We start from the raw sequence: 26,788 nt of genomic DNA on the forward strand, positions 1-26,788 counted from the left end.
TTTGAAACTGCACTTGTTAGGTAAAGTAATATGTGTAAAGAATAAGATTTCTTTTTATGAGAATTCACATTAGAAACTTACTAATGGAAATGGTTTCCTAATATTTATTTATTAGACAGCAAGGAAGAAATACAAATCAACAGTAAAGTAGGATCTTTCCTAGCAGATTGTACACAAAATTAAGAATTTTCTGGAACTGTCCTGTCCATTGCAATTAACTACTGGCCACATGTGGCTATTGAACACTTAAAATGTGGCTAATGTTCTGTAAGTATATTCTCCAAATTTAATATTAAAGAAAAATGTAAAAAACTCTAATCTTTTTTCTGTTGTTACATTTTTAAGTGGTGATATTTTGGATATATTGGATTAAATAAGACATTAAAATTAACTATCCCTCCTTTTTTAAAAGAGGCATTATGAATTAAAAATTCATATTTGTGTAGGGCTGAGGAAGTAGCTTAGTGGTAGAGCAATTGCCTAGCATGGGCAGTGATTGCCCTGGTCTAGTACTGCAAATAATAAATTTGCAATGTGTTTACACACATATATTAAGTAACATATGTATGTATGTATTTGTTATATACATTACATTTGTGACTCACGTGTTTCTGTTGGATGGTGTATTTTAGACCCATTTATAGTGGCTTATGATATGATTTGAAAGACAGGAAAGAATACCATATTTTAAAGCATTTGTTATTCTTCTCTCAGAGGCTTAAATATTTTTGTTATTAGCAATGTATGGTCTTTGTTTACATCACTGAAAACCTCAATTTTTTTGTTTGTTTGTTTGTTTGTTTGTTTTGCTGTATCAGAGATTGAACCCAGAGGTGCTCTACTTATCTTCAAACCTAACCCTTTTCATTTTTTTATTTGAGACAGGGGTTTGCTAAGTTGCCCAGTCTGGCCTCAAACCTGGCCTACCTTAGCCTCCCAAGTACCTGGGATTACAGGCATGCCCTACTGTGCCCGGTTTATATGTCTTTAAAGTGTTGACCATTTTTGGATTTGTTTTCTATTGGGATATTATTAGTCATTTATGCTTTAATAATAATAGTTCCCGTTTATATAGCTTTTTCTTTTTCCAAGTTCCAATCATATGTAATCCCTGAGGAAATTAATGTTTTCAGAGTAAGAGAGGTATGAAGCTACAGGTATGAAAAGGGTTAATTAGATAACTTGTCATGCACTTCCTGAGGTGGGAGCATAGTAAGTAGGAAACATTTTTGCTATGAAAGAAAAGAGTAACAAAGGTATTTGTTTATATCATTACCTTCTATCAGTTTCTAATCATTTTATCAAATCTCTCTTTACCTGGAAGGAGCCTTCAGATGTTGGGTTTTTTTGTTGTTGTTAATGTTTTTCTTGTTTTTCCCTGTAATTGGCTTAAAGTAGTTACTGTTACATTCCAGCAGATGGCAGAGTTTTCATTGAAACTGTGTTTTTTTCTCTTTATATGGGTAAATTTCAGTCATATCGCATGCAGTTTTTTTCTTCTGTTAGATCATAGTCTGTGTGGTTCATGAAATTTCACAGAAGGCAGTCTTGGGTTATTTTCCTTTTTTTACTTTGCTTTTTGAAATAAAAGTTAAATCCTGGTGGAGCTGGGATTGTGGCTCAGTGGTAGAGCGCTTGCCTAGCACATGGGAGGCCCTGGGTTCGATCCTCAGTACCACATAAAAATAAATAAATAAAATAAAGATATATATATATATATATAAAAGTTAAGTCCTTGGTATGTATTTTTTTTTGAAACAGGATTTATTTAACAAATATGTGCTATATCTCCAAGTAATTTCTTTTTTGTTGGAATATAGGTACCCCCTGCTACGTGGATTCTGAAGGCTGTGTTCGAATGCTTAACAGAGGGTTTAGTAATACATGGACTCCTGTGTGTAACACGAGAGAACACTGCAAAGGAAAGTCTGATCACTACTGGGTGATTGGTGTCCATGAAAATCCCCAGCAGCTAAGGTAGGCCATTATTTTAAAAGTGCTTTGAATTCTTTCTTAAAGGCTCTTTATCTTTCATCTTAGTGAATTTACTTGTTTTCCATAGTGTTTTGGTCAGCTTTTTGGCTGCTGCAACTAAAAGACCCCAGAACAATTATGGAGGAAGAAAAGTTAATTTGGTGGCTCACAGTTTCAGAGGTCTCAATCCATAGACAGCAGGCTCCATTCAGAGAGGCTCCACTGCTGGAGACAAAATATATACCTCAAAGCCAAGCCCCCAATGACCTCTCTGCTCCAGCCATACCCTATCTGTTTTCAGTTACCATCTGGTTAATCCCATCATGATTAATTCACAGATTGGGTTAAGACTCTCATAACCCAATTATTTCTCCTCTAAACCTTCTTGCACTCTCTCACACATGAGCTTTGGGGGGATTCCTCACATCCAAACCATAACACAGTCATTAAATTGGGAATTTGTATAATTCTATTCCTTTTTGAGATATATATGTTTTTTTGTTGTTGTTTTGTTGTGTTTTGTTTTTGCTTAATGATCATATGTAGGGGATAGGGCTAATAGAAATTTGTTTATTATAAATGTAGAAATCTCAGTTCATATAGACTCAACTCAGTATTGTATTGAAGATTGTCCTCTTTTTTTGACATTTGATGTCTTAGTCGCAAAGAATGTCAGTTGACATTTTATAGGTATTTGGTGACCTAAGAGATCTTCGTTTTCATGGAGCTTATAGTTTGACTGGAGAGACAGATAACAGAAATAAGTAAAATATTTATTACTGCTTTGGATACATTCTACTAATTAATCTGACCAGACCCATGATGGAGAATTAATAAAAAGGTATATTCCAGGAAGGGTGATTATGAAAAACTCTGGCCAGTGGTACGAGTCTTTATAGGAGATTACATTCTTTGTAGAATGAAGTAAAAGTAGTCCATGCAGAGTAAGCAACATGGACAAAGGCTCTGAAGTTAGAAAAGGATTGAAAAGATTTAAATGTGGCTATGATACAAGAAACAAGGGATAATGGAGTCATAAATCCAAGGTGATATCAGAAAGTTAGAGGCTGTATTATAGGTCATACTTCAGCAGTTTGTATTTTATGTCATTTTTCCAGAAAACAATCAAGGACTTTGTCCAGGGAAATCGTGTAATCTGATTTATGGTACAAAAAGAAAACTATATGTGTAGTAAATGGATTGAAAGGGTTAAGACTGGAAGTGCAGATGGACATGGTGGCATACACCTGCAATTCCAGCTACTCAGGAGACTGAGGCAGGAGGATTGCAAGTTCAAGGTCAGCCCCAGCAACTTAGGGATACTCTGTCTCAAATTTTTAAAAAAAGGGGGGCTGGGGACATAGCTCAATGTTAGAACATCTCTGGGTCCAATTCCCAGTACAAAAACAAAAAGACTGGAATTGGAGAGATGGTTTTCAATGAGGGGATTTAGCCCCTCCTTCAGGAATATTTGGAAATGTGGGATATTATTTTTAACTCTTATAGTGGTGACCAGGAGCCACCCTAGCATTTGGAGCCATGGTGCCAGAGTTGTTAAACATGCTGTAGTATTCAGGACAGCTCCATACTAGAGTTTGTCCCTCCCCAAATGTTGTGTGGGCCTTCACCGAGAAACACTGAGGGTGATTTTTGCAATCATCTAACTCTTGACTATAATTTATTTTTTATATTTTAAAATAGTTTTAGACGTTGATGAGCCTTTATTTTGTTTATTTATTTATATGCAGTGTTGAGAATTGAACCAGTGCCTCACACATGCTAGGCAAGTGCTCTACCACTGAGTCAAAAACCCAACTCCTGGGCTGGGGTTGTGGCTCAATTGGTAGCGTGCTCGCCTGGCATGCGTGCGGCCCAGGTTCAATCCTCAGCACCACATACAAACAAAGATGTTGTGTCTGCCGAAAAAACCTAAAAAATAAATATTAAAAAATTATCTCTCTCTTCTCTCTCTCTCTCTTTAAAAAAAAAAAACCAACTTCTGTGACTATAATTTAGACTGTAGTGGAAATGAAGAGAAGCAGATTTGAGCTGGAAACATCAGACTTGATAGTAGATTAAGGGTTAGAAATAGGAAAGAAGAATTAATAATGATTTTGTTTTAACAGCTGGATGTCAAACCTTTTCCATTTAAGATGGAAAGGAATTCTTTCTTGATATTAAAAGTTTGAAATGCCTGAGAAATATCCAAATTGAGATACCAGAAGTAAGGAAAAAATTACTTAAAAGGAGTCAAATCATAGAAGCTGTAGGGGAGACAAATTCAAGAAATAGACACAGTAGTCAGGAAGAAAAATACAAATGGCTTTCAAATATATGAAAAGATAATTAATATCATTGAATATAAATACAAAACTAAAGAATTTTAAAACATTTATCAGAGAGATCTGAAAGTTTGGTAATATTCTTTTTTTTTTTTTTTTTTTAGTTGTTAATGGATCTTTTTATTTATTTATATGCAGTGCTGAGGCTCGAACCCAGGGCTTCACACATGCCAGGCAAGTGCTCTACCACTGAGCCACAACCCCAGCCCCTGGTAATATTCTTCATTGGTAAATATTTGGGGGAAGTAATCATGTTCATACATTCCTGATGGTAATATAAGTTGGTATAATCCCCATGGAGGACAATTTGCCAGAATTAGAAATGCACACGCTCCTTGACCCATCAATTCTGCTTTTAGAATTTGTCCTACAGATGTAGTAGTACTTGCTAGTTAAAGTGTGATCCACAGACTAGCAGCATCAACTTAACTAGGGAGCTTGTTAGAAATGCTGCATATGAGGGATTGTGTCAGACCTACTGAATCAGAAGCTGTACTTTAACAAGATCCCAGGTGATTCATGTACACATGAAAGTTTGGGAAGCTACTGCTATTAGTATACCTGAGGTGTGATACACTAAAATGGTATCCTACAGGTGGGGTTGTTATTAGCAGAAGACTGGAAACCTAAATTTCCAAATACATTCTGTATATCTGACTCCTAGAATACTACCGCTTTTTAAAGAAGTAAAGCAAATCATATATGTAATGAGGAATTTGTACCCAGAATATGTGAAGAACTCTTATAACTCAGAAAAAGAGACCCAATTTAAAAATAGGCAAAGGATTTGAGGAGTTATTTCTCCAGAAAAAGCTATTCACTGGCAGATAAGAATGCAAATATATTCATGAAAATAAATCCATTGTTATCAGTCATTAAGGAAATGAAAATAAAACTGCCAAGAAATATTACTACATATCCACTAGGATAACTGTAATCAGAAAAGGCACAATAATAAGTGTTGATGAGAGTGTGGGAGAATCAGAACCCATTGGCACTACTGGTAGGATATAAAATGGTAGTTTGGTAGTTCCTCAAAAGGTTAAATGTAGAGTTACCATATGACCCAGCTACTCACTCCTAGTTATGTAACTAAGAGAATGTGTATACACATTCATACAAAAACTTGCATGTAAATGTTCATAGTAGATTTATTCATAATAGCTGAAAAAAACAATGCAAATGTCCATCAACTGATAAATAGATAAATAAAAAGTTAATCTATTATTGGACTATAAAAGATAAAGTAAAAATAAATACTACAACAGATGAACCTTGAAAACTATGCTAAGTAAAAGAAACTAGACACAAAGGGCTATATACTGTTTGATTTCATTTAGATGAAGTATCCAGAATAGGCCATCCAGAAACAAATATATTAGTGGTTACCAAAGGGTAGAGAGTTGGGAGGAAGAGTGGAGCACAGAATAGGGAGTAACTTAATGGGTATGAGATTTCTTTTGGGGATGATGAAAATATTTTACATTTAGTGATAATTGACGCACAACTCTGTGAATCTACTGGAAACTACTGACCTGTATGCTCTGTGGTGTGACACAACTAAGGTACATTTCATGTGAACTCTAATGTGTTAATTATGTCTCGGTAAAACTTACGAAAAGGATAAGGACACTGTGGTGATATGGAAGGATCTGGAAGATGTGTTGCAGTGAAATTAATACCTTTTGTTTGAAAGGGAGGAGAGCATAAGAATACATAATTTTATTTGATTATATATGCTGAAGAATTTCTTGAAATTCTAGAAAGGAAAGTCATTAATTGGTAGAGAAAAGTTCAGTGGGATAATATAGAGAAGAGACTTCTGTATTTTTTCTTTTTTTTTTTTTTTTGGTACTATGGGTTGAAACCAGGGGCACTTAATCACTTGAGCCATATCTTCAGCCCTTTTATTTTATTTTTTAAATTTTTTTAAAAATTTTTTTCCAGTTTTAAAGTAGGGTTTCACTAAATTGCTTAGGACCTTGCTAAATTGCTGAGGCTGGCTTTGAATCTGGCATCCTCTTGCCTCACCTCCCGAGCACCTGGGATTACAGGCCTGTGTCACTGTACTGGACCTATATTCCTTTTATACTTTTTCAACATATAAATGTATTCCTTATTCAAAAGTTAAATAAATTGAACTTTTAAAAAATGAAAGCAACAATTCAATAAGCTGAATCGCTTAAGGCTAGAAGTCAAGTTCAAGAAAACTTGTCATTTTGACTACATGGAGGTTATTGGTGACTCATAAAATTGGTCTTAGTGGCATAATAAAATGTTAAATTCCAGATTAGGAAAGGCATGAGATGTAAGGAAATGAAAGTAGAATATGTAAACAACTCTTTTCAAGAAGTTTGGCTATGAAGAAGAGCACATTTTGGTACCTAAAAGGGGATAAGAAGTCAAGCAGAGGGGATGGGGATGTGGCTCAAGCCATAGTGCACTAGCCTGGCATGCGTGCGGCCCGGGTTCGATCCTCAGCACCACATACAAAGATGTTGTGTCTGCCAAAAACTAAAAAATAAATATATTTTTTTTTTTTTTTTTTTAAAAAGAAGTCAAGCAGGGGATTCTTTAGCTTGGGTGATTCTTTTTTTTTTTTTTTTTTTTTTTGAGGAATACTGAAGATTGAACCCAGGGACTTTTTACATCTCCAGTGAGCCACATCTCCAGTCCTTTTATTTTTTAGACGGGGTCTCACTAAGTTACTTAGGACCTTGTTAAGTTGCTGGGGCTACCCTTTCAATCTTCCTTCCTCAGCCTTCTGAGTTGCAGGGATTACAGCTGTGTACCACTGTATCCAGCTTTACAGCATTTTTATGATCTTTTGCCACAGAATTTAATAAAGAGGGTGAGATTGACAATGTAAGAACATGAGAAAGCCAAAGGAATGAAATCTTTAATAAAGAAAAAGGTGATAGATTTTAGACTATCTATCTAAATGATAGACATCTTATCACTTGTAATGAGAGGGAAAAAGAAGATAGGTACAAATGCAAAAACTTCATAGAGAACTATAGAGGAATTGTTCTTTATGAATGTTTTGTCTTTACAGAGTCTCCAGATATTACATCATTGACATATTTAGCATTATAAAGATCCTGGCACCTGTAATTCCAGTGACTCAGGGGAATCACAAGTTCAACACCAGCCTGGGCAACTTAGCAAAACTGTCTCAAAAAGCATAAATAAAAAAGTCTGGGACATAGCTCTGGAGTAGAGTACCCTTGGGTTCAATTCTCAGTACAGTACAAAAAATAAGGAAAGATTATATTAGTTAACAGTCTTAGGCTATAGCTTGTTCTTAGGAGTGTTTTGCATGTTCATTTCTAGGAATCATATTGCTTAGAAATTTGAATTAAAGAACTTATGTGCTATCTTATTAGAGAGTTAAGATTTGAAACTATGAGGATTTTTTACTATCCTTCCTCATCTTTAAGTTAATAATTCATTTTGTTAGTGCATTTCACTATCTTTTTTTAAGAAAGATTTTTTTTAAATATTTTTTTCATTGTAGGTGGACACTATACCTTTATTTTATTTGTTTTTATTTTTATGTGGTGCCAGGGATCAAACCCAGTGCTTCACGCATGCTAGTTAAGCACTCCACCACTAAGCCATAATCCTGGCCCAAATGTTATTATCTTAAGGAGGTATGTGAAATTATTCAATTGCCATGAGTAATTTTGGTTTTTCATTTAATATTATAAATTATCAAGCTTTTTTTTTTTAAGCTCAGTTTTTAAACCCCTAGTATTTATACAACAAGTCTTTTCTTGCCTGCTTTTCTGTTAAGATTTTAAAGAGTTTAACTGTCATTAGAATCCATGGTAATTATAGCTGGTAACATTTAACTGTTAAATTTAACATGGGATAAAGAAATAATGGACTTTAAATTATAGCTTTTAGACTTGGGAAGATTTTAGAAATTGTCTGTGCCAATGATTCCTGACATTTTCAAATATAGGAGCCATTTTTAAGTGTTGGACATTCTTGATCTCCAAATGGTAGTAGTTCTACAATCAGCTGGTAGATTATTCATAATAACAGAAGCTTCTATAGACCTATAGAAGTGCTATATTAATTAATTAATTAACTAATATTTGGTACTAGGGATTGAACCCAGGGGTGCTCAACCACCAAGCTACACCCCAGCCCTTTGTTTTTATTTTTTTAGGCAGAGTTTCGCTAAATTGCCAAGACTGGCCTGGAACTTTTGATCCTCCTGCCACAGCTTCCCAGGTTGCTGGTATTACAGGCGTGTATCACCATATCCAGCTCAAAGTTGTATGTTAATATAAATTTGTATTTGTAAATCATAGCATTTATATGCATATGAAAATTCTGATACATAATGTGGAAAATGTTTTGTGTTGAGTCTATGAATAATGCACGATTCCTGTGTGAATAACTCAATTGCCCTACAGGGATTTATTTTTTTATTTTTTTAGTTGTCAATGGACCTTTGTTTGTTTGTATGTGGTGCTGAGACTCAAACTCAGCATGTCACACATGGTAGGCAAGCTCTCTACCACTGAGCCACAACCCTAGCCCCAACTACTGGTTTCTTTTGGTCCAGGTCCTGCACCCCCTGCCTTCATCTTTGCATTTACCCCCAGTTTTTATATATGACAAAACTGGGGTTCAAAAAAGATGAAGTAACTTATTTGGGATCACACAGTTAATGGCAAAACAAAACAAAACCATTGTTTTGTATCAAAATAAAGGAACAATGGCAGTTGAGTTGATATGTACATTACTTCTTCCTTAAGAATCAGTCTATTATAGTTGAATTTCTTAGGAGAGTGTTATAAAGCAAACATTTGAAACACCGAGAATATGTCCTAAAAAGTCTGCTTATGAAAATGTATTTAATTTTATCTACTGTAATAAATTGAATAATTTCAGGGTGTTTTCATTTTTTCCAGGTTTATTCTGGAAAAAAATAGGCTTGCATATTTTTCAAAGGTTGGAAATTGTACTACTCAGTATGGTCTATTGCACTTTTCATACCAGCTGTCTTATATTTACAGACACTCAGAGATGATTGATTTCCTTCCTGTGGAAAGAGATACATGAAAGTCTAGAGATTCTACACCCACCATCAGTAGTCTAGTCCTGTGTTTACCTGTTCTTGTTATCAAGAAATTTATTCTGTTTATTTAAATTTCTGATGCTTCTGTTTGTTAGTATTGGTGTTTCTCTGGAAAGCAAGTGGTCCCAGGTTCAGACTCCGAGTCGCAGTATGACTACTCTGTGACTACTCTGCTGTTCTGTTCTTTATTTGACGTGGCCATGCTGGTTACATTCTTTGAGCCTCTTTTCTTTTCCTCATTTCTAATATCAAAATGTGCTCCTCTCACAGAATTGCTGTGAAGTTGAAGTTGTAGAACACTCAACCTTAGTGAATGTTCATTAAATGATAGCTATTAATTTAACAGTGGTTTTCTTCCTAAAAGGCTTTGTAGTTCATGTTAATGATACTTGTTTCTTTAGTTTTTTAATTTTACATGCATTTTCTAACCTAATTCATAATTTTTCTTTTTGTTCAGGATCTTTTAAAAGGGAGTGTAATTAGTTAAAAGTAATTTTTAAAAAATTCATTTGCCAGTGCAAAACATTTCTCTATAATTATGAAATAAGAAATTATTGATCTGTAGATCTGTCACCTCTACCCACTTTTACTTGAATTTCAGTTTAGGAAAACTGCATTTATTGTGTCATGATCGCAACTGGTTAATATATAACAGAGATAACTGATTTTGCTGTGCTACAGTCTAACTTGGTCTATATAAACAGCCACCTTCCTTTCTTCTTTTTAGAAACTCTGAACATGAATATCAGATTTTTTTAGTTGTGTTCATTTAACAAGCATTTGTTATAGTATAGTACTGACTATATGTATTATACTACACAAAAATTAATTTTGCAACCCTGAAGAGGTAGGTTTGTAAAATCATTATGCTAATCCTTAACGAAGTGCTTTAAAAGAGGTGTGAACAGCCAAGGGTAGTGGTGCATGCCTGTGAATCCCAGCTACTGGGGAGGCTGAGGCAGGAGGATCACAAGCCTCAGCAACTTCATGAGACTCTATGTCTCAATGAAAATTAAAGAGCTGGGGTTATAGCTCACTTGTGGAGCTTCCCTGGGTTCAATCCCCAGTACTGTCAGAAAAAAAAAAAAAAAAGTTGTGAACAAAGTCCTTTGTAACACAGAATAGAAAGCAAAACTTTCTGACTAGGGAAGATTGGTTTGGACATTGGCCCCAATTTTCTGTAATCTGCTGTTTTTTTTTTTTTTTTTAACTCTCCCTTTAATATAATAAGAAAACAGATTTGGTGATTATTTTGCAAAGAAATTGAAGTAATTTTGTCTCCTTAGTAACAGTGGTTTATTTTTTTCACATTTCCTCTTCCAAATGGTTTAGGCACATGGTTTCTAAGAAATTCATTCATAGTAGGCAAAACCCATCAAATTAACAATCAAAATGTGTTTTTTCCCTCTGTTTTCTCCATCAGAGGGATTTTTAATGAAGAAAAAGTCTTTAGTTCAAGTCTTTAAAGCTAAGAAAATTATAAAAAATATGAATTGGTGCTCTGCTTTAATGTAAATGTGGGTTAAAGTGTTAATAAAATCTCAGTCAGCATCTTTTGTGATCATTGTTTGCTGTGTATAAATTAATGGAGTATTTGAGCTATAAAATGTTTTAAAACAAAATTTATCATGTTATAAAAAAAAGAGTGTGTAGACAAAAATTAGCAACCTTTTTAATTTTGTTAATGTATATGTATGTATGTAATTATACTTACATTTGTGAATGCACATGTTCTTCTATATTTGGCCCAAGCATTAAGTCCGTGGTGGTTGTGTTGTTTGGATAGTTGCATGGCAGTTGCTACAGAAATTTTTCAAAATCAAGGTGTTTGTGCTGCCACCTTATACTCTGTTCTGAAAATCACTGGTTTCTATAAAATCATAAGAGGGAGGAAAATAGAAAGAAAATAAGATTATATGTCAAAAAAATTGGAACTTTGAAAACATTTGTATTTTTATTGTATAGTCACATAAAAAAAGGAAAGGTATTCAAGTCTCATGAGAAGAAGTTCCAGTGTAGTTTCAAAAACATTCCTGGGGGGTTGGGGATGTGGCTCAAGCTAGCGCACTCGCCCGGCATGCGTGCGGCCTTGGTTCAATCCTCAGCATCACATACAAAAAAGATGTTGTGTCCGCCGAAAACTTTTAAAAAGTAAATATTTAAAAAAAAAAAAAAAACATTTCTGGGTACTGGAGCTTACTTTTTTGTTTTTTGGTATGGGATATTGAGCCCAGGGGTGCTTAACCACAGAGTCACATCCCTAACCCTTCTTTATATTTCATTTTGAGATAAGGTCTCACTGAGTTACTTAAGGCCTCGGCCTCCCAAGCTGCTAGAATTATGGGCATGTGCCACCATGCCCGCCTGGAGCTTACTTTATTTTTCCTTTTCTTTTCTTTTCTTTTTTTAGGTGAGATACCAGAGATTGAACTCAGTGGCATTCTACTACTGAGTTGTATCTCTGGCCTTTTTAATATTCATTCGTTCATTCATTCATTTTGGGAGGTACTGGGGATTGAACTCAAGGGCATTCAACCACTGAGCCACATCCCCAGCCCTATTTTGTATTTTATTTAGAGACAGGGTCTAACTGAGTTGCTTAGTGCCTTGCTGTTGCTGAGGCTGGCTTTGAACTTGCAGTCCTCCTGTCTCAGCCTCCCTAATCACTGGGATTATAGGCGTGCGCCACTGCTTCCAGTTTAATATATTTTTTGATACAGGGTCTGACTAAGCTGCTGAGGGTGGCCTTGAACTTGTGATCCTCCTGCCTCAGGCTCTAATTATTGGGTTTATAGGTGTGCCTCACCACACTCAGCTGCTGCTTAATTTTTTTAATTACTTTACTGGGCATTTAATAATAGTAGGAGATGTTTATGAAAACAATCTTACACTCAGGGGCCTAATTTCTATTTTCCATTTAAATGCCTTCAGGAATTCCTTGACTTAAAGCTCTGACAAAAAAACTCTACTATAATTTAAGTGGATGACTATTTGTAAGCATTGACCAAAGTACTATTTTTTATTTTTTTATTTTATTTTATTTTTTTTTATTGGTCGTTCATAACATTACATAGTTCTTAATACATCATATTACACGGTTTGATTCACGTGGATTATGAACTCCCCCTTTTACCCCGTATACAAATTGCTGTATCACATCAGTTTCCCTTCCATTGATTGACATATTGCCTTTCTAGTGTCTGATGTATTCTGATGTCTGTCCTATTCTCTACTATCCCCCCTCCCCTCCCCTCCCCTCCCCTCCCCTTTTCTCTCTCTACCCCTTCTACTGTAAATCATTTCTTCCATTTGTATTATCTTGTCTTACCCCTCCTTTCCTCTTGTATGACATTTTGTATATCCCTGAGGATCGCCTTCCATTTCCATGCAATTTCCCTTCTCACTCCCTTTCCCTCCCACCTCTCATCCCTGTTTAATGTAAAACTTCTTCTCAAGCTCTTCGTCCCTACCCTGTCCTTGTTTACTCCCCTTATATCAAAGGAGTCATTTGGTATTTGTTTTTTAAAGATTGACTAGCTTCACTTAGCATAATCTGCTCTAATGCCATCCATTTCCCTCCAAATTCTATGATTTTGTCATTTTTTAATGCAGAATAATACTCCATAGTATATAAATGCCACATTTTTTTTATCCATTCATCTATTGAAGGGCATCTAGGCTGGTTCCACAGTCTTGCTATCGTGAATTGAGCTGCTATGAACATCGATGTAGCAGTGTCCCTGTAGCATGCTCTTGTTAGGGCTTTAGGGAATAGACCGAGAAGGGGAATAGCTGGGTCGAATGGTGGTTCCATTCCCAGCTTTCCGAGAAATCTCCATACTGCTTTCCAAATTGGCTGCACCAATTTGCAGTCCCACCAGCAATGAACAAGAGTGCCCTTTTCCCCACATCCTCTCCAGCACTTATTGTTGTTTGACTTCCTAATGGCTGCCAGTCTTACTGGAGTGAGATGGTATCTTAGGGTAGTTTTGATTTGCATTTCTCTGACTGCTAGCGATGGTGAGCATTTTTTCATGTACGTGTTGATTGATTGTATGTCCTCCTCTGAGAAGTGTCTGTTCAGGTCCTTGGCCCATTTATTGATTGGGTTATTTGTTATCTTATTGTCTAATTTTTTGAGTTCTTTGTATATTCTGGTTATTAGGGCTCTATCTGAAGTGTGTGGAGTAAAGATTTGTTCCCAGGATGTAGGCTCCCTGTTTATCTCTCTTATTGTTTCTTTTGCTGAGAAAAAACTTTTTAGTTTGAGTAAGTCCCATTTGTTGATTCTATTTGTTAACTCTAGCGCTATGGGTGTCCTATTGAGGAATTTGGAGCCCGATCCCACAGCGTGTAGATCATAACCAACTTTTTCTTCTATCAGATGCCATGTCTCTGATTTAATATCAAGCTCCTTGATCCATTTTGAGTTAACTTTTGTGCACGGCGAGAGATAGGGATTCAGATTCATTTTGGTGCAAATGGATTTCCAGTTTTCCCAGCACCATTTGTTGAAGATGCTATCCTTCCTCCATTGCATGCTTTTAGCCCCTTTATCAAAAATAAGATAGTTGTAGTTTTGTGGATTGGTTACTGTGTCCTCTATTCTGTACCATTGGTCCACCCGCCTGTTTTGGTACCAGTACCATGCTGTTTTTGTTACTATTGCTCTGTAGTATAGTTTGAAGTCTGGTATCGCTATACCACCTGATTCACACTTCCTGCTTAGTATTGTTTTTGCTATTCTGGGTCTTTTATTATTCCATATGAATTTCATGATTCTTTTATCGATTTCTATAAGATATGCTGTTGGGATTTTGATTGGCATTGCATTGAACTTATATAGGACTTTTGGTAATATCGCCATTTTGATGATGTTAGTTCTGCCTATCCATGAGCAGGGTATATTTTTCCATCTTCTAAGGTCTTCTTCTATGTCTTTCTTTAGGGTTCTGTAATTTTCATTGTATAAATCTTTCACCTCTTTTGTTAGGTTGATTCCCAAGTATTTTATTTTTTGGGGGGATATTGTGAATGGAGTAGTTGTCCTCATTTCCGTTTCAGAGGATTTGTCGCTCATATACAGGAATGCCTTTGATTTATGCGTGTTGATCTTATATCCTGCCACTTTGCTGAATTCATTTATTAGCTCTAATAGCTTCTTTGTGGACCCTTTTGGGTCTGCTAGGTATAGAATCATATCATCTGCAAATAGTGATAATTTAAGTTCTTCTTTTCCTATTTTTATGCCTTTAATTTCTTTCGTCTGCCTAATTGCTCTGGCCAGTGTTTCGAGGACTATGTTGAACAGAAGTGGCGAGAGAGGGCATCCCTGTCTTGTACCAGATCTTAGAGGGAATGCTTTCAATTTTTCTCCATTCAGAATGATGCTGGCCTGTGGCTTATCATAGATTGCTTTTACAATGTTGAGGTATGATCCAGTTATCCCTAATTTTTCTAGAGTTTTGAACATAAAGGGATGCTGTACTTTGTCGAAAGCTTTTTCTGCATCTATCGAGATGATCATATGGTTCTTGTTTTTAAGTCTATTGATGTGGTGGATAACATTTATTGATTTCCGTATATTGAACCAACCTTGCATACCAGGGATGAATCCTACTTGATCATGGTGTATAATTTTTTTGATATGTATTTGAATCCGATTCGCCAGAATTTTATTGAGGATTTTTGCATCAAGGTTCATTAGAGATATTGGTCTGTAGTTTTCTTTCTTTGAAGTGTCTTTGTCTGGTTTCGGAATCAGGGTGATGTTGGCCTCGTAGAATGAATTTGGAAGTTCTCCCTCTTTTTCTATTTCCTGAAATAGCTTGAAAAGTATTGGTGTTAGTTCCTCTTTAAAGGTTTTGTAAAACTCTGCTGTATACCCATCCGGTCCTGGGCTTTTCTTAGTTGGTAGTCTTTTGATGGTTTCTTCTATTTCCTCTATTGTTATTGGTCTGTTTAGGTTGTCTATATCCTCCTGGCTCAATCTGGGCAGATCATAAGACTCAAGGAATTTATCTATGCCTTCACTATCTTCTATTTTATTGGAGTATAAGGATTCAAAGTACTTTCTGATTATCTTCTGTATTTCTGAAGTGTCTGTTGTGATATTGCCTTTTTCATCCCGTATGCTAGTAATTTGGGTTCTCTCTCTTCTTCTCTTCGTTAGCATGGCTAAGGGTCTGTCAAGTTTATTTATTTTTTTTCAAAGAACCAGCTTTTAGTTTTGTCAATTTTTTCAATTGTTTCTTTTGTTTCAATTTCATTAATTTCAGCTCTGATTTTAATTATTTCTTGCCTTCTACTTCTTTTGCTGTTGTTTTGCTCTTCTTTTTCTAGGATTTTGAGATGAAGTATGAGATCATTTATTTGTTGGTTTTTTCTTTTTTTGAGGAATGAACTCCAAGCAATGAATTTTCCTCTTAGAACTGCTTTCAATGTGTCCCATAGATTCCGATATGTTGTGTCTGTGTTTTCATTTAACTCTAGGAATTTTTTAATTTCCTCCTTGATGTCTTCTAAAACCCATTGATCACTCAGCAACCTATTGTTCATTCTCCAGGTGATGCTTGATTTTTCCTTTCTTCTTTTATCATTGATTTTCAGTTTCATTCCATTATGATCAGACAAGATGCATGGTATTATCTCTACCTCTTTGTATTGTCTAAGAGTTGCCCTGTGACATAGTATATGGTCTATTTTTGAGAAGGTTCCATGTGCTGCTGAGAAAAAAGTGTAGCAACTTGATGTTGGGTGGTATAGTCTATATATGTCAATTAAGTCTAGGTTGTTAATTGTGTTATTGAGTTCTATAGTTTCCTTATTTAACTTTTGTTTGGAAGATCTGTCCAGTGGTGAGAGAGGTGTGTTGAAGTCTCCCATGATTATTGTATGGTGGTCTATTAGACTCTTGAACTTGAGAAGAGTTTGCTTGATAAACACGGCTGCACCATTATTTGGGGCATATATATTTATGATTGTTATATCTTGTTGGTGTATGGTTCCCTTGAGCAGTATGAAGTGTCCTTCTTTATCCCTTTTGATTAGCTTTGGCTTGAAATCTATTTTATTAGATATGAGTATGGACACTCCTGCTTGTTTCCGTGGTCCATATGAGTGATATGATTTTTCCCAACCTTTCACCTTCAGTCTATGTACATCTTTTCCTATCAAATGCGTCTCCTGTAGACAGCATATTGTTGGGTCTTGTTTTGTGATCCATTCTACTAGCCTGTGTCTCTTAATTGGTGAGTTTAAGCCATTAACATTTAGGGTTATTATTGAGATATGGTTTGTTCTTCTATCCATATTTGTTTATTGATGTTACTATACCTGATTTGTTATCCTCTTTGACTACTTTCCCCCCTTTACTGTCCTACCTCCCATTGTTGGTTATCAATGTTATTTTCCATTTCCTCTTCCTGTAATGTTTTGCCAAGGATTTTTTGAAGAGATGGTTTTCTAGCTGCGAATTCTTTTAACTTTTGTTTATCGTGGAAGGTTTTCATTTCATCTTCTAATCTGAAGCTTAATTTCGCCGGATACACGATTCTTGGTTGGAATCCATTTTCTTTAAGCGTTTGAAATATGTTATTCCAGGATCTTCTAGCTTTTAGAGTCTGTGTTGAGAGATCAGCTGTTATCCTGATTGGTTTACCCCTAAATGTAATCTGCTTCCTTTCCCTTGTAGCTTTTAAAATTCTCTCCTTATTCTGTATGTTGGACATCTTCATTATAATGTGTCTAGGTGTGGATCTCTTATGATTTTGCACATTCGGCGTCCTGTAGGCTTCTAGGATTTGGGATTCTGTCTCATTCTTCAAGTCTGGGAAGTTTTCTTGTATTATTTCACTGAATAGATTGCTTAATCCTTTGGTTTGGAGCTCTGTGCCTTCCTGTATCCCAATGACTCTTAAGTTTGGTCTTTTGATATTATCCCATAGTTCTTGAATGTTCTGCTCGTGGTTTCTTAGTAGACTTGCTGAGCTATCTATGTTCTTTTCAAGTTGAAATATTCTGTCTTCATTGTCTGATGTTCTATCTTCTAAGTGATCAACTCTGCTGGTAGTATTCTCAATTGAGTTTTTAAGTTGGTTTATTGATTCCTGCATCTCTAGTATTTCTATTTGTTTGTTTTTTATTACCTCTATCTCCCTGTGAAATTGATCTTTTATTTCCTGGATTTGTTTGTCAATATGATCTTTCATTGTCTGATTTTGCTGTCTCATGTCTTCCTTGAGACTCCAGATCATCTGAAGCATGTATGTCCTGAGCTCTCTATCTGACATTCCATCTGTTGCAGCTATTACCTCTTCTAAAGTTGAGTTGACCTGCATTGCCTGTGGTCCTTTCTTTCCTTGTCATTTCATACTGCTGGCGTTTCTTTCTGCTTGGTGAAATTGTTGTGTCTTTGATATTTTCCCCCTCTATTTAATTATATTGCTCTTGTATAGTTGAAAAGTCACCCTTTCAGGGCAGGTAGTGGCTGTGATCCTCCTCCAATTAGTGTGATACTGGGGAGGAGAGATATTAGAAGGGGAGGGAAGAAGTCACTAAAGAGAATGAGTGTAGGCAGGTAGAATTCAAGGAAGGTGGAATAGGAAAATTGAAAGAAGTGAGAAGACAAAAGAAAAAAAAAAGTGAAAAGAAAGAAAGAAGAAACGAAAAAAAATAAAAATTTAAAACCAACAAAAAAAAAAAAGAAAAAATTTTATAATGATAGTAAAAAAATGGAAATTAAAGTTTAAAAAATAATAGTAATACTAATAAAATAAAAAGAATTTAAAAAAATTGAAACCATTAATAGGAACGTTAAAGAACAACAACTACATCAACAACAAAAAGTGAAAATAAAATAAAAAAAATACTAATAATAATCATTAAAAAATAATAATAATAATAATAAATGCAGTCATATAGCTCGATTAACTTCTCATCCAGTTGGTGGAGCTATGCCCACTGGGCCAGGCTTTTCTTCTTGATAGGTGGGAACCAATCACTGTGCCTCAGCTCTTCTTCCCAGACTGTGTGGGTCTCTAATCCTGAGTGCCTAGGGCCTTCTCTTGTGGTTCCTCAAGCCAGGCCCCGCTCACCTGTGACACTCACCACAATACTGACTACATGCCAGGTCTGCTGCTCCTGGGAGCCCTGTTTTCATGGGTGCCTGGGCACACCTTTTCTGTTTGCCTCCCTCAGACCCTAAGTTTGTAGGGCTTGGGGCTGAGGGCCCCCAGCGAATTTATTTGCCCTCAGGTAGCAGCAACTCCCCTGATAGCTGGTGCAAGGGACCTGTTGTCAGCACTGGTGATAGCAATAGCTGGGAGTCCTGCACCGCTAGTCCTGCGTCACTCCTGATTCCCTGGGTCTGGCTGTGGTGCTCAGTTGGCTTTTACCTCTTTGAGTTCGGGCGGGCCGACTAGTTATTTCAGTGGGATCATTAGTGTTGAGTCCATGAAGCAGGCGAACCTGAGCTAGAATGCAGCCAATTCGGGCTCGGTGTGTTCTGAGAAGGCTAGACCGTTCGCCCGGGGTCCACTTCAGCTCAACCGTGCCTAGTGGTCCTGAGCGAACAGTATTTTGACAGTTTCCTTCTCCCTATGCCCGTGCAGCTGAAGGGGTTAGAGACTTGATCTCTCCGCGTCCGCCGCCATGTTGGATCATTTAGATTATAAATTGTCACTCATCTTATCAGCTGTTCCATTTTACTCGGTTAAGAGTCTGTTCTAAGGTGCTCCGCGGAAAGCGGTGGCGGCGGCGGTGGCGGCAAAGCTGTGGCCTTCGGGACCCCCGTGGAGGGGGTGCGGGCTGGGGGAGGGGAGGCAGCGCCTCGGGGCCCGCGCGGGCTGGGTACTGGGCACGCGAGAGAGCGGGTGGGGTGGGGGAAAGAGATTGAGATCTAGATTTAGGGAGTGAGCGTGGGAGGAGAGATGGCGGGGGGAGAAGCGAAGCGGAGAGGGGAGTGAGAAGGGGCCCAGGGAGCCCGGCAGCTCGGGGGCTGCAGCCTTACTGCTCGTGCTGAAGTCGTGGCGGATTCACTCCATCTAGGCCCTTTTCTTGACACGGTGCTGAATCCTTGTCGACAGATGTCCTTTGATGATTTTTACTTCTTCTTTTAAGAAGCAGCAACATACGCTGCGGCGGCGGTGGCGCGGAGCACAGAGCGGCTCACTCATTCCCCGCCGCCATCTTCGGTCACTTCTTGCCAAAGTACTATTTTTTAAAATGACTTTATGAAAATAGAAAATGTGTGTGTGGTAGAGTGTACAATCATGGTATTCTTTATGAAATCATTTTGAGTGCATAAGTTAGATTGTCATACATATATACACATTATTCTGTGTATTGAATTCTTTTTAATTAAATAACTTTAGTAGTCTTACTAATGAGTGTCTTCAAATGTCTTATACATAGCCTTGTCAGAAAAAAACTAGGCAAAGTGTGTTACCATCTAAAGGCAACCTTAGATTTAGCAGAGTTGGGTCTAGATTAAAACTTTATGATATTGCATTTCCTGTGCCACTCTCACCAATATCTAATAAACACCTGTATTTGGACATTTCATCATCTTGTTCCCTTATTTGACCTTTTCTGCCATGGGTAACAGATGAATGAGATCAAGTGAATATCCAAGATAAAGTGCTGATTACATGAGCCCTATAACATGTATTTATGGCACAGTTCATAGATTTTTAAAAATGGGTGGTTTGCTAAGGAAAATACAAAGAGGGCTGATTTCATTTTGAGTCATTGTTATTTAATAAAGCTAAAGTGAGTTACTGACTTTTGAAAATTATGTATCTCTAGCAGCTTTTGTGACATATTAGAAGTTTTTTATGATAGAACTTTTCCTTTACTGACAGGTGCATCCCTTGTAAAGGTTCTCGGTTTCCTCCCACCCTTCCACGCCCTGCTATAGCTATATTATCCTTTAAGATTCCATACTGTCAGATGGCAACTGAGAAAGGACAAATGGAGGTATGTGAAAGCCTTATCTTGTCACTCTGAGTTTGACAGTGCACTATCTATGTGACACAGACAATTTAAAATTATTATGATGTCTAGTGTTCAGTATTTAGTAATCTTCAATTTGCTTTTAGGGACTTTATCTACAAGATAAATGGTTATAACCATTTGTAAGGCCCTCCTTCTCAGGATTAGGCAAGTCCTCCATACATTTTGTGCAATAAGCACCTGGTTTGCCCCACCTTGGTCCTAGCGCTGTGCCATTAAATGCCATTTAAAATCTTGCAGTTAGGGCTGGGGTGTGGCTCATTGGGGAGCACTTGCCTGGCACATGTAAGGCACTGGATTTGATCCTCAGCACCACATAAAAATAAATAAATAAAATAAAGTCATTGTGTCCGCCTACAATTATAAATAAATAAACAAACAAATAAATAAATAAATGAAATAATTTAAAATCTTGCAATTAATTATTTTAAGTGAGAAGCAAATCATCTTCTAAAAAGATCATTAGCCATGATAGCTAGGAACTATTTAATTAAAACACTGTACTGTACCATATATATACATATATCCTCCATTTTTAAGAACCAAAGATAAAGTCAAGCTGTAATATTACATTGGAATTTGAATTATAAAATAAAGAAAGAATTTCGGAAAATATTTTATTCAAAAACTGGTATCTTGAGATAAGTATTTAACATTTGCCTGATGTTAAAGTAATGTTTGGCTTTAAGTAATTTTATCCATTTTTGTAGGAACAATTTTGGCGTTCAGTTTTATTTCACAACCACCTTGAGTACTTAGCTAAAAATGGTTATGAATATGAAGAGAGCACTAAAAATCAAGCAATAAAAGAGCAACAGGAACTTTTAATGAAAATGCTTGCGGTGAGTTCAATAAATATATTGAAAAAATGAAAGTTAATGCTTTTCTATATGTTGAATTTCTTAAGAGGAATTCTCAAATTTTATCTGGTGGTGTTTTTCTCCCTTACAAATTCTGTTTCCCACTTGATGTTTCAGTTAAAATATTTTAAAACATTACTTTGTGGCTGAGATCACAGGCTGACATAGACTTTGGATGTAGCTCCTGCTACATCCCTTTTGCTTTTACTTACCAACCTGTGTTTTATAGCAGGCTCTCCAGATAACTGTGAAGCTTAATAAAGTTTGAGAACCTGTGCTCTGGCTCCTGTACAAACCATACTTCAGTTTGGGTTTGAGCTGGTTTTAGATCTGCAGGGTTGGGTGGTATTTTGGCTATGCCCATTACTATCTTTCAGTTACCTACATGTAGTAAAAGTTTGCTATAGCCAGTGGCCAGATTTGGTGCATTGTATACTTTAAGTATATTTATTTTTGGTATAAGTATCTTAAAGTTCATATGATTATGTCCTCCAGGTTGGTTTATGGGAAAGAATATATATTTTTCCTCTTCTGGACTTGGCTAGACTGTCAGCCTTTGAGGGCAATGACCATGTCTTCCTTTCTTTTCCAAATACTGTGAGGCAGAGTTCCACTCTGTTTAAGAATTACTGCATACATCTGGATGCAATGGTGCATGCTTGTAACTTGGGAGGCTGAGGCAGGAGGATTACAAGTTCAAAACCAGCCTCAGCAATTTAGTGAGGTCCTAAGAAACTTAAATAGTTTCCCTGTCTCAAAATAAAAAATAAAAAGGGCTGGGAACTAGCTCAGTGGTAAAGCGCTCCTGGGTTCAATCCCCAGTACAAAAGAAACAAAAGGGAGAAGAAAAAGGAATTACTTTTTGCAGACAAATGATATCAGAAATCTTGAGGACATTCTAGAGCTTCTATGCTAATAGGTCAGATGTGGGATATCTAAGTAATAAACTTCTTCTAATTACAAGACCCTTGGGGGTCTTCAAAGTATCAAGAGTGTGCTTGACTTTGAACTAGAGTTGTCCCACTTTAAATTTTGAAAATTCAAAAAAATGGAGAAGAGTCAGTGTTTTCTAAAGACATTTACATGAATATTCTTTTTAATATTGTAAGCATGAGAAATAGAACAAAATGAAATAATGTTAATTTAGAAGCTATATAATTGTTTCTGATCATTGAAGATCATAGAACTTCTCCCCACCAAATATACTTACTATTATTTATTTGCTAGTTCTGAGCAAAGTAATGATGGATTCTTTTTACAGCTATTTTTTCTTTGAACTTATTACTCTATTTGGGTGGGTGGCTGATGGAAAATAAACTTAAGAGAGCCACATTTAAATTTTAAGCAATTTTTTTACTTTCCTTGCAATTCACAACTTAAAATTATATTTCATCAAACCTAAGCTTTTAATTGTAAATTTTTTTTACATTATTTTCTTCATTTAAGCCACTGAGAAAGGAGGGAAAAATGCAGCCATTTATTGTAAAATGCTTTCCAATTTTAGAGATGTTAAAATATGTAAAAGTATGCATCTTACATCAGTGAGATAAGATATCTAGAAAACTCTTTTCTCTGTTTTGCTAATAGTATCAGTGTGTTTTAAAAGTTCTGCTTAATCTAATATGATTTTCCCCCTTTTGGGTTAGCTTTCTTGTAAACTGGAGCGAGAATTTCGTTGTGTGGAACTTGCTGATCTAATGACTCAAAATGCTGTGAATTTAGCCATTAAATATGCTTCTCGATCTCGGAAATTACTATTGGCCCAAAAACTTAGCGAACTTGCTGTAGAGAAGGCAGCTGAATTGGCAGCAACCCAGGCAGAAGAGGAGGAAGAAGAAGATTTCAGGGAAAAGCTGAATGCTGGGTAAAATCTACTTAATCATTTGAATTTTCCTTTACCATTCTGAATATTAAGTTGGTCTCTGACTAGCTTGTTATTGAATAATATTGTTGCCTTTAGTTACAGTAATACTGCTACAGAGTGGAGCCAGCCAAGGCCCAGAAATCAAATTGAACAAGATGCTGAGGATAAGGAAGAAGCTGATGATACAAAAGAAAAACCAGAACTACATAAGCATGGTGAGATATATTTTCTAGGCTAAAAATCGAATTCCCATACTTTTTCAAGGCATCCTTGCTGTCTGATTGTTGACTATCAAGTATGATTATTTTCCTCATTTATATTGTATTTTTTTTATTTTAATTATAGTGCAGAACTCATTTGCCAAAAGTTCAAATTCCTCTGATGTGTCAGCTATTAAGTCAGGTGAGAAATATTTGTAAATTTGTAATGTCAAGGAAATTTTACAGATAGTTTTTTAAAGGGATTTTTTTTTTAAATTACAAACACCTTCCCTTTCAGAACTTGCTTTGTTTTTGTTTTTATCAGAGAAGTTTGTGAAACTGATCGTTGAACACATTTATTAAAATGTCTGTTGTGTGCTAGATATTTTGCTAAATGATGGTACAGGACTCAAGCAGACATTCATGGTTGATCCCTGCCTTAATGCTTTTCCAGATCAGCTGGCACAACATGTTGAAGACAGATGTGCAAATCACTAAGGAGACATTGAGGATGCTGGAGAAACAGTTGAAAGTAGTTGCCTTTGAGAAGTGGGACTGGGAGATAGGGAAGGTTGGAATAGGGGACTGCTGTTTTGTTTTTTGTTTTTTTTAATCTAAAACTTATACTGATGCCTGTACTCCCAGTGGCTGGGGAGGCAAAGGCAGGAGGATCGCGAGTTCAAGGCCAGCCTCCGAAAAAGAGAGGCCCTAGCAACTCAGTGAGACCCAGTCTCTAAATAAAATATAAAATAGGATTGGGGATATGTCTCTGTGGTCAAGCGCCCCAGAGTTCAATCCCTAGTAACCTCCCCCCCCAAAAAAAAAACCCCAAAAAAAACCTTCTACTGCCATATGACTTTTAAAACTATTTACATTTCATGCTTTTAAAATTGTGTACATATATTAACTTATGTAAAAATATTAACTTTACAAACATGTATATATTATTAAAAGAACATATAGCAGTTGACCATAATCCAGTCAGTGGTAGAGATCCCAAAGAAGGTCTCAAGGAGTGTTTAAAGCCGAAACTGGAGGGATGAATGTCAGCCAGGCAAAGATGAACAGGAGCAGGAGTAGAGGAAGTTACAAAGAGCGCAGGGAGCAAGAAGAAAGTGGTGCTGAAGGGGTTTGGGCAGGAGAGAAATTCTGCAGGCATAGTAGGCCATATTAAGGATTTTGATATTTATCGTAAGGACACTGGGAGGCTGTTAGAGGTTTTAAGCAGGGGCATAGCCTGGCATACAGCTGAGGAGGAGGAATGGGTTTATAAGAAAACTGCTGAAGCAGTCCAAGTGAGATTGAATAGTGGCTTGGACTAGGGTGGTGATGGTGTTGGTTGAAAGAATGGGTAGAGTACAGAGGTGTTTCTGATGTGGAGAGTAAAGGAGTTCAGAGTGTAAGAATGACTCTTAGGTATTTTTGTTTTTATTTTGTTTTTTCTGGTACTGGGGATTGAACCTAGGACCACTTTACCACTGAGCAACATCTCTAGTCCTTTAAGACAGGGTCTCACTAAGTTACTGAGACTGACCTCAAACTCACAGTCTTCCTACCTCAGCCTCCCAAATTGCTGGGATCACAGCCTGAGCCCCTGCAGCTGGTGACTTCTTTCTTGAATAGTTGAGTGAATGGTGATACCACTTACTGAGTCAGGAAACATGAGGGAAAATCAGATTTAGATAGTATGATGATGAATTATGAGATACATAAAATGTTACACAGACAGTTGGATATTTGGATCAGAAATTTAGGAAAGTAGTCTGGCTTAGATAATGTACATTAAAATAACTGGGAGTAGCAAAGCAGTTTAAACCAGGACATGGGTGAGCACACTTTGGGAGAGTATATGAAGCAAGAAGAAAAATGAACTTAGGCCTAGGAAAACCCCCATGTGTAAGCATCAAATAGAGGAATAGGGGGAACTGTTGAAAGAGAATGAGCACATTGGTCCAAGGAGAAAGGAGGTAACTCAGGGGTTGCCATATCTCAGAAGTCAAGGGAAGTATGAAGAAGAAAGGAATATTCCACGATTATGGAATACTACTGAGAGGTCAAATAAGATGATTGAAAAGTATCTACCATATTTGATCATACAGAGATTTTTGGGAGCCTTAGCAAAAAGAGATTCTGTATGGTTACAGGGTTGAAAGCTACATTATTATTTGGTAGGTTATAAGAGCAGGGAGAAAATGGGAATAACAGTGCTGACAACTTTTGAAAAATTTGGTTGGATAGGATGGAAAGAGAAAGTGGTGGCTGGAAGGAATGTGGGGTATCTTTTTTTGTTTATTGAGAAACTTGAGGATACTATAACAGGAAAAAGCCAAAGATGAAAAATGGATTGATAGGTCAAGTTTCTTGACAAAGCAGGAGGGGGTGGAATCCAGAATAAAGGGATTACTAACCTTAGTTAAAATAAGGTAATAGTAATGGGAGAAAAGGATAGGTCTGTACATATCAGGTATATTTCACAGTGGCAAGTTAGGTTAGTTCCCATCTGAGATTATTTTGCCTGGGGAAGTAGGACAAAAGTCATCCATATTTGTTACTGAGTTTTAAAGTTTCAAAGTGCCTTTGCTTTCATATAATACAGATTTAAATATTTCTTCTAGTATTAAAAGTCATAAGTCATCTAGTTTTTGCCATGATTAAGTGAGGGTTTCTTTCTTGTGAAAGGTGCAGTTATCTCTAGCAACCAAGGACGAGTAAACCCCTTCAAGGTAAATTTTTGTCCAGCATTATTTTCTGTTAAATACATGACTATACAAAGAAATATTTCCAAATGATCAGATGACCCTCTTTAGAAGCACGGAAGACTTACCTTTATGAAAACAAAGAAGAAAGCAGCCCTGGTTCACATCTGAACCAATTATATTTTCTAATTATATACCAATGGTTTTAAAAGATACTCCATGTTTTTCTTTGAGATGTTATTTGAGAATACATGCATCAATCTTAATTTGAATCATATTATATGTATTCATTTCCAAAGATGATACCACAATGTAAACTTAACAGAAATTTAAAGGAAAAATAAACCTCTTAGAATTTTTGTTTTCTTCTTTAAACAAAAAGTGCTAACATTAGTTTGCTCTTAGGTATTAGCCAGTTCCAAAGAGCCAGCTGTGTCATTGAATTCAACACGTTCAACTAATATTTTGGACAGTATGAACAAATCATCCAAGAAATCTTCTGCACTTAATCGGGCAGCAAATAATGAAAGGTCTCCAGTTATAAAACCTCTGATTCCAAAGCCAAAGTCTAAGCAGGTAGTGTTTCATCTCCCCACATCTTCAATGAAGAGCATGTGAACTGTTTTGTCTTCAACGTTGTTTGCTGTTTCAGGTATAGGATTGGAGGAACCAGTCTTTCATCATTCTAGTATGGAAATGGATTTAATTATGGTTTTGTTCCAGAATCGTGTGTGTGTGTGTGTG

General features: G+C 36.4%; 1 protein-coding gene across 2 annotated transcripts in view; it reads left to right on the plus strand.

Moving 5' to 3' along the window:
- Wdhd1 (WD repeat and HMG-box DNA binding protein 1) overlaps positions 1 to 26,788 on the plus strand; it is a 61,421-nt gene that overhangs the window by 26,258 nt on the left and 8,375 nt on the right. For both annotated transcript variants that reach the window (XM_026384129.2, XM_026384128.2), the window contains 8 exons: positions 1,821 to 1,977; positions 20,274 to 20,388; positions 21,135 to 21,266; positions 22,931 to 23,148; positions 23,245 to 23,363; positions 23,494 to 23,550; positions 26,028 to 26,071; positions 26,450 to 26,620. In XM_026384129.2, the coding sequence (XP_026239914.2) occupies positions 1,821 to 1,977; positions 20,274 to 20,388; positions 21,135 to 21,266; positions 22,931 to 23,148; positions 23,245 to 23,363; positions 23,494 to 23,550; positions 26,028 to 26,071; positions 26,450 to 26,620 (1,013 nt within the window). The remainder of the gene's footprint in view (positions 1 to 1,820; positions 1,978 to 20,273; positions 20,389 to 21,134; positions 21,267 to 22,930; positions 23,149 to 23,244; positions 23,364 to 23,493; positions 23,551 to 26,027; positions 26,072 to 26,449; positions 26,621 to 26,788) is intronic.

The sequence above is a fragment of the Urocitellus parryii genome, chromosome 6, assembly GCF_045843805.1.
Source record: "Urocitellus parryii isolate mUroPar1 chromosome 6, mUroPar1.hap1, whole genome shotgun sequence".
In the NCBI taxonomy this organism is placed as follows: Eukaryota; Metazoa; Chordata; class Mammalia; order Rodentia; family Sciuridae; genus Urocitellus; species Urocitellus parryii.